At 43.9% G+C, this 13,769-nt stretch overlaps 1 protein-coding gene and 1 long non-coding RNA gene across 3 annotated transcripts in view; one reads left to right on the top strand and one right to left on the bottom strand.

Moving 5' to 3' along the window:
* LOC140706744 (uncharacterized) overlaps positions 1–13,769 on the top strand; it is a 94,241-nt gene that overhangs the window by 70,483 nt on the left and 9,989 nt on the right. Inside the window, exon 4 of one of the 2 annotated variants that reach the window (XR_013544608.1) lies at positions 13,239–13,290. The exons of the other annotated variant lie outside the window; for it this stretch is intronic. This is a non-coding gene — a long non-coding RNA (uncharacterized LOC140706744). The remainder of the gene's footprint in view (positions 1–13,238; positions 13,291–13,769) is intronic. 2 annotated transcript variants of the gene reach the window in all.
* GLUL (glutamate-ammonia ligase) overlaps positions 10,459–13,769 on the bottom strand; it is a 54,866-nt gene continuing 51,555 nt past the window's right edge. The window contains exon 7 of the mRNA XM_078392353.1: positions 10,459–12,310. Coding sequence (XP_078248479.1) covers positions 11,992–12,310 — 319 coding nt within the window. The 3' untranslated portion in view covers positions 10,459–11,991. The remainder of the gene's footprint in view (positions 12,311–13,769) is intronic.

The raw sequence follows: 13,769 nt of genomic DNA, 5'->3' as shown, positions 1-13,769 counted from the left end.
GGAAAGGGGCACCACAGAGGTTTTTTTTACAGTGCTGGATTTACCACGAACCATGGTGCAAATGGTGCACTCTCCTTAACAAGCCACATCCATCCATCCCTCCTCCTCAGCCCCCTCTCTCCCTTCTTCAAGACCCAACAAAACCACCTCACTACTCAAAAGTCATCGAATATGTATGTACTGTACCAGTAAAACCCCAAAAGTAAAAAACAAAACAAACAAAACCCATAAAGACTTCCCGAGTGGGAAAATTCATGTTTTGAGTAAAATGATCAATCATCATCATCGCTTGGTGGTTTTTTGTTTGCTTATTTATTTTACTTCTGTATTTTGGGAGGTTTGGTGAGGATAAGGATTAAAAGAGCTGCTGGTTGTTGAGAGCCCCTGGACTCTGCACTACACTACATGTGCAAGCCAAAGAAATAACAGCCACTGTTTAAAATGCCCCCAAAGGGGTTTTAAGCTCTTGTTTGAGCTTTTCAGTTTACAGATTGTGACAAAATCTGACTACAGTCATCAAAGCGTGAAAGCGCAAGATTTGGCTGGAAGCTGGTAATTTTATTGTACGTATGATTTTGTATATGATACATGGTTCTTTTTTGCCACATGCTATACAATTAAACTACCATATTTTCATTCATATGTGCATAATACATGGGATCCACCACATGTTATATTTGTCGGGAGCACCATAACCTTTTCAGCGCTTAGGGCCACAAAAGGTCTTAATCCGACCCTGCATAGTGCTTTGGCCCTGACGGGAAGACCCTTCTCAGCCTAGTGCTGAAAAAGATTTCTACATTGCATAAAGCTGGCTTTTGCATATGGTTGCCTATGTCTCCTCCTTCTCCTTGAGTGTTGGGAATAAGCACAGCACACCTGTAGTTCTGGCCACCACTCACTAAGACCACCACCGCCACTTCTTTTAAATCAGCTGCATTTTCATGCTTCCCCTCCTCATCTTTATCCTTGGAAGGCAGTGCTATTCTGTACCCTTCTTCCCTCATGATCCCGCACTGGTGAGACAGTTTTTGACTTTCTGACACTGCCATTCCCTCTTCCTATGGGAGGGAGTAGGGTAATGCCTCCCTGTCCCGTGGGTAGTTGTGAGACCAGTAGTCGTATAGTGCTTCTCACCTCAAGCTGCAGGTGAGCTTCAGTTGTCCCTGAGACTTTAGTTCACCAGTAACTCCATCAATTTGCAAGGCTAGACTTTGTCAAAGACTTTCTCATTGTCCATAAAGCAAACATACATATGCACATGCATGTTGCAGCATCTCTCCACAAGTCAGTCTCAGTCAAATTTCAGGAATTATTTCTTTACTGTAGATTTGATTGAAAATATTTCACTAAACCAGGGGTGGGCAGTTAATTTCTATGGGGGCCACATGAAAAATCTGAACTGTGTTCGGGGGCCGAACCAACTTTACTTAAAGATAAAATGAAACAGTGATGTTATGATTGTTTTTATTTCAAACTTGTTAATCTTCACAAATACTAAAGAGGTTTTTGTGGTACGTTAAAGATAACCGACCGATCAACTTTAGACAAAAAGCTATAAATGGTTTTGATGTTCAAAACTGTCCGCGGGCTGGACAGGAGCAGGGAGCGGGCCGTATGTGGCCCTCGGGCGGCACTTTGTCCAGTTCTGCACTTCTAAGCTGTCATCTTGTTCACACTACTATGAATGCTCCTGAGGCAAGAATAAAACTATAAATTGTGTGCCATCAAGTCAATTCTGGCTTATCGCAACACTTTTCAGGGTTTTCCAGATAGACAGTACCCATTTGTTTGATATATTTATATATTAAAACCATTTTAAAGGATCACAGTATCATAAAAACAGGAACATACCGGTAAGTAGTCAGTGAACTGTTTTTGTGGAGGGAATGAATTGTACTGAAGCAGGAGTGACAGAAACTCAGAACAGTGGATTTTATTCTTACATAAGTGTTACGTGACATTCAAAATGCTTTGTTTCTTGACTCCAGTGAATATAACGGACATAATATGCAGCAGCAGATAATTATACTGGCTTCACCTAACTGGGTTATATAATGAATGGCAGAACTTACAACGGTTATACTTTCCTTGTAGGAACCTAATCCCTCTGTGATGGTATTATATGTACTGTTTGTGCAGTGCTTTTTACGCAGGAATCTTCAACAGCCCTTCCAGTGTTCCCCTAACTGTCTAAAGAACTGAATGCCAAAAAGAGGTAATAAATTATGACACGTGTGAAACACAACCAGACACCGCTGGCTCTTAAAAGCCCAGCATGAATGTTTTAAGGTAGTAATCTCTGTTTTCCTCCTCATATGTCTCAAGAAGTGGACTAAGAAGGTCCACAAAAGCTTACATTAAAATATAATAGTCTTGAAGATGCCACAATGTTTTTGTCTTTTTCTTTTTCTTTTTTCTTTTGGTTTTGCCTGATATGTCTGGAAAATGTCAGTAATTAGTTGGTAATCAGACAGAGAATATCACATTGAATGCTAAAGCAGGTCTTCGTTTTGACACAAAGGATAAGCACTAGCTAAGGATGCTTGGAATACTGCATTGCTCTGTATTATTTGTGTTGGAGAGAACATCCCTCAGAGTATTGAACCAATGTTAACTTGTAGATTTCAGCCCTTTGAGATGCAGAATGATTACCTGAGCACCCCACTGTAAAGGAATCCCTTCCTTCTTATATTTATGAGAGAAATAGATAGAAAAGGTGACAGAAGCCCTAGCTCTGCTTAACAGAGGCCTAGTCACATGAGGGAAATATTCTCTAGTTATCTTGCAGTTAGTTCATTGCTTTTTTTCCTGGTCTTGTCATATGATACACAGTCAAGATTGAGACTAGACATGGGGATGAATAAAAAAATGAATCGTGATACTTGTTTTTAAAAATCGCTGATTCATTAAATATTTGTCCCTTTGTATTCATGAATTCCAGAGACCCTGACGAATACAAAGGGATGAATATTTGTCCACTTTTATTCATCCCCCATACAAAGAGATGAATAAAAATCTCTTCCTATGCCCTTCCCATTCTGCCTATGGACTCGCCAATCAGCCCATTAGGGGGCTTATAGGCAGCTAGCCACCCTACAGCCTATCCCCCACCCCCTCCCCCTCCCTATTTTAGCTGTTGCCACCATCCACCACTGCTTAGCGCCTCCATCACCCATCGCCACCTGCTGCCACCACCATCCATTGCCACCCGCTGTGACAGCCTACGCAGCCACAGCCTGCTGTAAGGGACACTGACTGCCCTTTGCAAAGATGGCAGGTGCAGCTTCTTTTAGGGCAGGGAAGCTGCAGCCTCCATCTTTGCAAAGAGAAGGCCTGGATTCCCTTAGCCTGCCTAAGGACCACGATTCAGGTTAACAGAGGCCTGGAAAGTATCAGAAGAACTAGAAAACATTTCCCTCCTGTGATCAGTGCCTGAGTTGCAGATGTCTAAACATGGCTGCCCCTTTCAACTTCAGAGTACAGAGGCAAGAGGTCTCCTCCTTGGAGGGACAAGAGAAAGGGGTGAGAAGGAAGGAGTTACATCAGCAACCCTAAGATTATCAATCTAAAGTCGAAAGGTCAGAGCAGGTAAAGGAGAGTCTAGGGAACCTGAGGAAGTCCTCTCTACTCTTTTCCATGCAAAGACATGCGTCTTCTGGAGTCAGTCATTTCCAACTGTTTGCAGACATAGTGGTTACCTCTGTATACTGTTTGTGTGCTTATATAACAGATAGTTCACACACATGTTCATTGCTTAAGAGTTGTACAACCAGGTGATCATTACAAACAGTCTTTTTCAGAGATTGAGAAAGTTACTTTTTGGAGTGCACCTTCCCAAATCTCCTACCAGGATGACAAGTAGCCATGCTGGCTAGAGGATTCTGGGAGTTGTAATCCAAAAATAACTTTTCTAAGCTCAACTTCTGCTTGGGGATGGTTATGTCTCAATAGAATAAACCAGACTTCCTTTGTTCTTCTGTCTGAGGTGCAAGGAACCAACAAGGACGTGTTCAATTGAACTTGTTACCCTTTTTGTCTGATCCGGACAATGTTCGCCATCATTGGAACAAGCAGGGCATTAAATCACTATTTGGGATTAGCTTAAAAATAGCCTGCCTCCTTAAGAAGCTGGTATCCACCATTTCCTGGTATGGAAAAAACAGGTGAGGTTATCTGGAAGTTGAGTCATGGCAACTGGACTTCTTTCTTATTAGGCTGAAACATTTCGCTACTCATCCAAGTAGCTTCTTCAGTCTGAGGAGAGTGGGTAGGAGACCCTCCACGTTGGTTTCACTTCCCCCTCGTCTGAATAGGCTCGTTAGATGGACCAAGGATGGGAGTGAGTGAAAATCTCACTTCTGCAGTCCTTTTCCACCCATTGTCATGGGTTGTTAATAGAGATAGGTGAATACAAATATCCCCACACAGGTGGCGATAAGGAGGGTCCAGCCCCATGAGGCCGGAGGGTCCACTCACCGATCCACCACTGGTGCGGATGCCGTGATTCTTCCAATGGCTCTGCAAATGGCAATCTGTGAGCCACTCTTCAACCTTGCAGCAAGGCTTGTCCTCCCACCTCCTGCCAGGAGTGGTTAGCTGACTGCAATCTGCGAAGCCATTGGAAGAATCGCAGCGTGGCGGATCAGTGAGTGGATCATCCGGCCCCATGGGGATGGACCCTAGTTATCGCCGCCTGTGTGGGAATATTTGTATACAAATACGAATTCCCTCATCTCTAGTCATTAACAGTGGTCTTTCTGGTGTGTGTGGCCCTGATTTTTGGGGGGACGGATGAGAGGGCAACATGATAAATAGAAGACAGATTGTATCTAAGGCCCCCACCCCTGTTGATTGAGGGATTTTCTATATGCACATGTATGACCCCCCTGACCCCCCCTCTCAAACCATCTATCCTCTCAGTCTAAAATGAGTGCATCTAGGTCATAAAATGAGTGTCCCTTCTCCTTCAAATGAAGGAACACTGTGGATTGTGGTCCTGAGCCATTGCCCCTCCTGCGCTGGGCCATTCTCCTGTTTAGTAGATGTTTGGTTTCTCCAATGTAGAACTTCAAACACTCCTCTTTTCACTGGACTGCATATACTATATTGCTTGTGTCGTGTTTTGGTGTCTGATCCTTTGGGTGGATGAGTCTCTGCATTAGTGTGTTTGTGGGTTTGAAGGGTATGGGTATGTGGTGTTTACCAAAAATCTGTTTGAGCTTTTCCAACATACCCACCATGTAAAGAATGACCAGGATCTTCTGTTGGCTCTAGGTCTCAGACTGTTCCATTGTCCTCCTGGGTTGGGACATTGCTTTGTTAAAGGCCCATTTTGGATATCCACAGGCCTTGAGGGCTGTCCTCAGATGTCCGTCTTCTGTCTTCTTGGCTTCTGTAGTGGTGGGGATGTTTCTTGCTCTGTGATTTAGTGTCCTGATGACCCATAGTTTGTGTTGCATAGGTGATGAGAGTCAAACCACAGGTATTGATCAGTGTGTGTAGGTTTTCTGTAGATTTCTATTCTTAAGCTGCTGTTGGATCCTATAATGACTGCACAGTCCAGGAAAGTCAGCCAGTTGTCTTCGGTGTCTTCCCTGGTGAACTTAATATTTGGGTCCTCTGTGTTTATGTGGTCTGTGAAGGCATGTACTTCCTGAATCTTGATCTTTACCCAGGTGTTGTCCACATACCTGAACCAATGGGTCAGAGTCATCCCTTGGAAGGTATTTAGTGCCTTCTTTTCCACTTCTTCCATTTATAGGTTGGCAACAATGGGCGACACTGGGGAACCCATGGCACAGTCATATTTCTGTCAGTAAAAGTCACCTCTGTAGCTGATGTAAGTGGTATTCAGACACAGGTCTAGAAGCAAGCGTATCTGGTCTGGGTTGAGGCTACTTCTGGTGGAGATGGTGTTGTCTTCTTCCAGTCTCCTCTTTTTACAGTTGTTAGGGCATCGGGGGTGGGAATGCTGGTGAAGAGGGATGTGACATCAAAGGATACCATGGTTTCGTCAGCATTTAGTTTCAGTTCCTTGACCTTGGACGCAAACTCCTCTGAGTTGTGAATGTGATGGTCCATGTATCCAACCAATGATGCTAAGATGGTGACCAGGTATTTAGCAATGTTATATGTTACCAAGTTTATGCTGCTGCTGATGGGTCTGAGGGGAGCTCCTTCCTTGTGTATCTTGGGAAGTCGATAAGGGGGGGGGGGAGCTCTCCAGGATACAACAGGTGGTAGGTTGCCCTGTTGATGGCATGGCCCTTTTCTAAGTGCTTGAAGCATTCTGTTGTTTTCTTCCTATAAATGTTGGTGTGGTCCCTCTTCAATTTCTCCTATGTGTGTTGATCTTCCAAATGTGAGCTTACAATAGGAATGCACGTTTAGCAGGATGTATATCTAATACGTTCAAAGAACAGTATCATATTCCCAAGGCAAATACATGTAGAATTAGTTCTTCAAAAAGGATATTATATCCGTTGTTGTTTGTTTAGTTGTTAAGTGACCCCATGGACCAGAGCATGCCAGCCCCTCCTGTCTTCCATTGCCTCCCGGAGTTGGGTCAAATTCATGCTGGTTGCTTCGATTACACTGTCCAACCATCTCATCCTCTGTCCCAACATCAGGGTCTTTTCCAGGGAGTCTTCTCTTCTCATGAGATGGCCAAAGTATTGAAGCCTCAGCTTCAGGATCTGACCTTTCAGTGAGCACTTAGGGTTGATTTCCTTCAGAATGGATAGGTTTGTTCTCCTTGCAGTCCAGAGGACTCTCAAGAGTCTCCTCCAGCACCACAATTCAAAAGCATCGATTCTTTGGCAGTCAGCCTTCTTTATGATCCTGTCTTTTCCAATCCTCTGGCCGTACCATTGTTCAAATTCTTTTTCCAGCAATTCACAGTAACAATAAGTTCAATAAGCTTAATATTAATGACAACAATAATAAAGCAGAAGCGTCTAATAATTTCTACTTCTTCTCTTCTTTTTGCCAATGTTTTTCCCACGGTGGCCATCTCATTAAGTTCCCCATGGCCTGTCGAAGATGCCAGAACCTGGAAAAGTTCCTTTTGGGGGTTGTGGGGTAGACTATAGTTGCCATAGTCTCCCAACATTCATTCATTCATATGGTTTCATTGTTTTCTGTATTCTATTCTCTTGCACCAGTACAAACAGATTTTAGCTATCTCCAGTCTTCATCCTGTCAAACGATGAAGAATCATCTCTTGCAAAACCACAGGCCAAAACAGTAATTGCATGCTTTGCCTTATATCTCCAGTGTTATATGGCTAGACTTACTTTTGGCTTTGAAATCAAAGTTGGAATCTAGGACGGCTGATGGTCTAAATAGACAGTGGTTGCCGTGTCTAAAATCTGGGTGAAATACAGCCAACAGTAACTACTTTATATTTTTGCAGTGTTTCAAAAAGCCACCTTGGTAGAATACAGAATCTAAATTTTATAATTTATTTGGTTTAAGATAGATAATTCAGCTAAGAACATTTATCTTGCTGATAGCCCCACTCGAAAAGATAAGAATGTCTATATGTGAGACCTCTGGTTCTACTGCATACAGTGGGAATTCCTGAATGTGGAACTATCATTGAATCATAGAAAAATGAAGTTGGAAGGGGCCTACAAGTCTCAACGCAGGAATACAGTCAAAGCATATCTGCCAGATGATTATGTAAGATTTTCTTGAATGCCTCCAGTGTTGGAACACTCACCAACCCCCCAAGGTAACTGGTTCCACTATCGTACTGCTGTAACAGTTATGACGTTTTTCCTGATATTCAGCTGAAATTTGGCTTCCTTTAACTTGAGCCCATTGTTGCATGTCCTGCACTCTGGGATGATCGAACACAGATCTTGCCCCTCCTCTGTATGACAGCCTTTTAAATATTTGGTGAGTGCTATCATATCATCCCTCAGCCATCTTTTCTCAGGGCCAAACATGCCCAATTCTTTCAGCCTTTCCTCATAAGGCTTGGTTTTCAGCCCCCCGATCATACTTGTTGCCGTATACTTCTATTAATGCAGCTTAAAATAGCATTTGCCTTTTTTTTTGTAGCCACATCACACTGTTGGTTCATATTTAGCTTTTGATCTACGACAATTCCAAGAACCTTCTCCCTCGTAGTTTTGCTAAGCCAGGTATCCCCCATCTTGTAACTGTGCAATTGGTTTCTTTTTCAGAGATGCAGTACTTTGCACTTATCCCTGTTGAATTTCATTCTGTTGCTTTCGGTCCAGTGCTCCATCCTATCAAGGTCATTTTGAATTTTGTTTCTGTCTTCTAGGGCAGTTGTTCTTAACCTTTGTTACTCGGATGCTTTTGAACTGCAACTCCCAGAAACCCCAGTCAGCACGGCTGGTGGTGAGGGCTTCTGGGAGTTGCAGTCCAAAACTCCTGAGTAACTCAAGGTTAAGAACCACTGGTCTAGGGTATTAGCTATTCCACCCAATTTTGTATCATCTGCAATTTAACAAACATTCCCTGCACTCCTTCATCCAAGTCATTAACAAAAATATTGAAGAGCACCTGGTCCCCACTTGTGACCTCCTTCCAGTTGGAGAAGGCCTCCTATGCAGAAGGCCATTGATTATGTCAAAGTCCATCAATCTCATGAATTTAAAAAAACAAAACTTTTTGGAAAATACCAGCTCTTTCTCCACCTACATTATTTGATTGTGGAATGCTTGTAGTACAGAATGCAGCAGTATAGCTTTTTTCAGTTTCCTGTTTCATGTGATTCATTCCAGGCAATAATCAAGAGAACATGCTCCCTCCCTCTCATTTTTCAGATGACCTTACTAGGCAGTATGGACTAAACCCAATGTTAGCACCTGACAACTAGAGTAGACCCACTGAAATGGATGTGTCACAAATATGTTCTGCTGACAGATTTTTAAGGGTCTACTCTAGTTGGCACTGGATTTTAGCCCAAGTGTTGCCAGCTGTAATCCCTCCTCCAATGTTTTTGGACTGCAATTTCAATAATCCCTGTTAGCTGAAACTGTGAGGAGGCTGAAAACATCTGGAGAGCACAACTGTATAGACTTCCATTTAAAAACCATGAGGAAATGGCAGTTCCTCTCATCACAGTTCCCGAGTGCTCAGTTTTGAGTCCGATGCTGCAAACCAATTAAAAAACAAGTCCTATAATGTTCAGTAGGAACCCTTCCAGGCAAGTGTATGTCAACCAGAACTGCAGCGTAAGTTTAGGAAAAACGGCAGTCAGTTGAGCAGTCATCTGTATGTGAGAATCCTCTCAAATGTGTGGAAGAATGAATGGCAATGATTTCAATAGTGTGAATGCTTGCCATGAAAACAATTCTATTAAAAGCTTCCAGCGGCCAGCGACACTGTTGTCTTTCGGGAAAACTTCAAAGCAATCCCAGTCTGAAGGAAAGGCGTTCCTTTCGTCTCTCAATAAAAACATGAGGGATAATCAAGCGTAGGAAAGGGACTGGAAAAAACAATGAATACTGTACTATCATCAATGCATCAGAGGCTGGAAAAAGGTACTGCCTGGTACTGCAAGTCCCAGTATCCCCCATCCCGCACATTGAATGGATACAAATAACAGATTAGGAGTAGCTGATGATAGACTGATCAAGTTATCTGCCGTGGCTCCATTATGGCAGGGGCAGTACTCATGAATACCAAAGGCTGAGAATACTTTTTTAACTCTCCCTGACTTCATATACCTATGAATGAAGACCATAATCTTTGTATGGAGCTTACACCCTGGCACCTGTCTGCCTGACACTGGAAAGAAAATGATTGACTAAGCATGGGAGCTCGAGATGATGTGAATACTGTTAACGCACTGGAAGGGCATCACGCTGAAGACTACAATTAGATGAACCACACCCAACTCCATAGCCAAAACACATTATAGATACCTTGCCATATGTGTATGTATTATGTGCTGTTGATTCCAACTTATGGCAACCATTTCCAGGGTTTTTGAGGTAGAGAGTACTCAGAAGTGGTTTATCATTCTCTTCTTCTGGGGATGCCCTGGGACTGTACAGGTTGTCCAAAGCCACACAGGTTGGCTCTATTCGCAGGAGACATAGTGGGGAATCAAACTTCCAACCTCTGGTTCTGCAGCCAGATACCTGGCTATCCATCCAAACATCAGAGGATGAAAATGCTTAGGGACTGACTGGAAGGGTCAGTCTGAGAGTTTCCCTCAATTTCTGAAAAATTAGCTTGCTTTGTTAGATGACATGTCTTCAGAACTTAAGCATGGGTTATCTAGGAAGTCTGACTGCCCAAACACTAATGTCTGCCAAGATTCATCACACCCCAAAAAACGAACATGCTTTCAGCTCTTAAGTGTGTCCTGTCTCCCAGTTCCCAGCCATGTCTCCAGTTTTCAAGGCAGATTCATCCAGAAAGCAAATCATGAATAGGTTAGCATGAAAAGATGAAGAAAAAGAAAGTAAACGGGTTTGCAGTTCTTTTATTATTAAAAAAAACCTATTCTCAAGTCCAAATGCAACGGAACCTGATCAGCATCATCCAAGATACCAAGATACAAAATCCCGGAACGTTTTGAACCCACTAGCATTACCTCTGAGGGCAGCTATGTTTATTAGTGGAATCCTGACAAAAGTGGCAGGCTATTATTTATTTATATATTTTATGAGTGTCAGGATGTACCTACAGGAACCACAGTGGTCTCTGTAAAACTGTACAGCTCTAGAAATGCCTAAAAATGTGTTATTTAAAATCTCTAAAAATCCATTTCCCAATCTTTTTTTTTTCATTTATCAAAAGCCCTGCTTTAGCTGACATGCACCTTATCAGAAATTTTAACCTGCTCCTTACCCCACCCCATTCCCTGCCAAATACTTATCAATAAACATGGTTAAAGTTGACCAGCCAACTCTTTCTTTGAAGCACAAATGCATCTTTCATTGCTTCAGCCAGCCACATGGGGCTCTGCCCAGACAGCCCAGTGGCTTCAGCTTAAATTAAAAATTAATACCTATTTTAACTTACAAGCTTGTAAACAGAAAGCCCCTTATCTTTAGCAAGCCCTCAAAGCTGCTCAAATTTGGGGGAAGAAACACACCCCACAATTAATCTCTCTCTGTCTCTCTCTCTCTTCTCAACTAGCTTTTTGCCTCTTGGTTTTCCATTCCATCCAAGTCTTAACTTGCAGCATTCCCAGTCCTTCTGCAAATGGTTTTAGTGGACCTTTTAAAAAAAAACTTTTAAAAATGTTTTAGACATTTAAATATAAAAAAACCCTACTTCACTCTGTGTTAGGAACAGAACATCAGATGGCTTCCAAAAACAGATCTGACAAAAGTCTGACAACTTTTAATTAAAAGTTTTCAGTCTTGGGTATGGAAAAATTCAGTGTAGATTGGAAGAATGCCCAAAGAGTCTAACACTGGCAGAAAGTTCACAAAGTGCCCCTATGTTTCATAAAAAGGGTTAGTAAGATCCCCTTCTGCTCCTGAAGGAGCTCCCTCATGGATCTGCCTGGTGGTTGATACCATGCTATTTTTAGTGGCGGGATGCTGAACTCCCCATTTTTTTTTAACATCACTGAAATGAACAAATCAAGCATGAACATGCCTTTAGCCATTTCCATTTCAGCAGATCCAACGAAAGGGAGTTAATTAGACCCTAAACATATGTATTTCTCATTGTTCCACATCATTGTGCTGTTTGTGGAAACTACTGAAACCTTTTCAAGACAAACACACGAATTACATGAAATAGTGGTTAATCCAGGTTTTGTTTCCTCTACCATCCGCTTCTCCTCTCCTGCCCCCTCAAATGACAGAATAAACACTGAAAGACTAGTTTCCCCCCCCCCCCACATGAAGAAACAAGAGGATAAGTTTTAGGGGAGGGGAGCAACAAACATGGTATCTTACGCCCTCAGGATTAACATCTAGAAAACATCAGAGAAAATATGGAAGGGGGGGGAACGAGAGTGGGTGCCTGTGAGGCAAAGTCCACTTAGTTCTTGTACTCAATGGGCTCATCCCCAGTTTCATTGAGAATACATGTACGGACTAGTGCTTCGGTCACAGCATAAGGGTCACAGTTGGCGGAGGGTCGGCGGTCTTCAAAGTAGCCCTTCTTTTCTTGGCCCACACTTCTTGGGATACGGATGCTGGCATCACGATTGGCTACTCCAGCAGAGAACTCGTTAATGTTGGATGTCTCATGTAAGCCAGTCAGGCGCCTGGCATTATCAAGCCCCCCTTTGGGATCATAGACACGGATGTGGTACTGATGACGCTTGCTCAGCTTCTCAATGGCTTCTTCAATATACCTGTAGAATTGGAGAAGAGTCAGGATGTTTAATCCTTCCATATCTGTGCTTTTTATGGGGGAGTGAATGTTATAATGTAATCCCTTTAGCTCAGTAGTACATATTTGTACAATACATTTAGGAATGCACACATACAGTGGTGCCTCGCTAGACAATGTTAATTCGTTCCATTGAAACAGCTGTCTTGTGAAAACATCGTCTAGTGAAAAGCATTTTCCCATTGGAATGCACTGAAACCCCTTCAATGCGTTCCAATGGGGTCGGGGAAATCGTCATTGTCCAGCGAAAATCGCCCATAGGAAAGCCGTTTTCCAAAGCGCCGATCAGCTGTAAAATCGCTGTCTTGCAACAGCTGAAGTGGGGAGTGATCTGTCAAAATTGTCCTCTTGCAAATAAAAAGTCCTCTGTGAACCACCAGGAAGGGATTTCCCCACTCCGCCCTGAATGAAGCACTCTAAAGCAGTGGTCCCCAACCTTGGGCCTCCAGATGTTCTTGGACTTCAACTCCCAGAAGCCTTCACCGCCACCTCTGCTGGCCAGGATTTCTGGGAGCTGAAATCCAAGAACATCTGGAGGCCCAAGGTTGGAGACCACTGCTCTAAAGGAGCCACATGGTCCTGCTCGTCCAAGCCAAACAAAGGGGGACCTCTCAATTACCCACAGCCTCCCGGAAAGGATCAAACAGCAGGAGCCAGCCACACTTTCTGCCTTCCAATTAAATGATTTGGGGCTGTGGGAAGGGGAGAGCCCAGGCAGCAGGAAGGATTTCCCTTTGACAATCCCAAGGTTGAAAACCCCTCTGGACCATGTGGCCCCGTTGCGCCATGGAGGCAAGGAGACAGCCAGCCCCCGGAAGGGCTTTCCTTCTAATCCACCCACGGGGAAGCTTAACTGAAGAGGATTCCTGAGCTGCTTTTTTTTTTTTTAGCCCTGGCGCAGCTGAAGCATGGCAGACCTGCCCCTGCACGTCACTGAGCCAGGTAAGGGGCCATCTACAACGAAGGTTTGCCCCCCAATCCCCAGCCAGGAGACCGATACTTTGGGGGGGGGAATCCCCAACCGCCGGGCCTCTGAGGCGCAGCTGGTGGCAAGACCAGCCACCCCCTGCTCGGCACGGCTGCTCTCCTCCCCACCTCACTTGGTGTATGGGCGCCCCAGGCGGCAAGCTCACTGGCCAACAGTTCGCACCCTTCCCCGCCTCCAGATAAGCGCTGATCGCACTAGGCCAGTGAAACACGGACCAAATCATCGTGGCGTGGCCACTCTTCCCCCCCGCCCCACTTGCTGTATGGGTGCCCCGGGCAGCAAGCTCACTGGCCAACAGTCTGCACCCTTCCCCACCTCCAGATAAGCACCGATCGCGCTCGGCCAGTGACGCACGGACCAAATCATCGTCAAGAGTAAATCGCCCATTGAAATGACTGTTTTGCGAATCGCTATAGTGATCACAAAAAGTCAT

Source organism: Pogona vitticeps, chromosome 4 (assembly GCF_051106095.1).
Source record: "Pogona vitticeps strain Pit_001003342236 chromosome 4, PviZW2.1, whole genome shotgun sequence".
Classification (NCBI taxonomy): Eukaryota; Metazoa; Chordata; class Lepidosauria; order Squamata; family Agamidae; genus Pogona; species Pogona vitticeps.
This window is presented reverse-complemented; position numbering and strand designations above follow the sequence as displayed.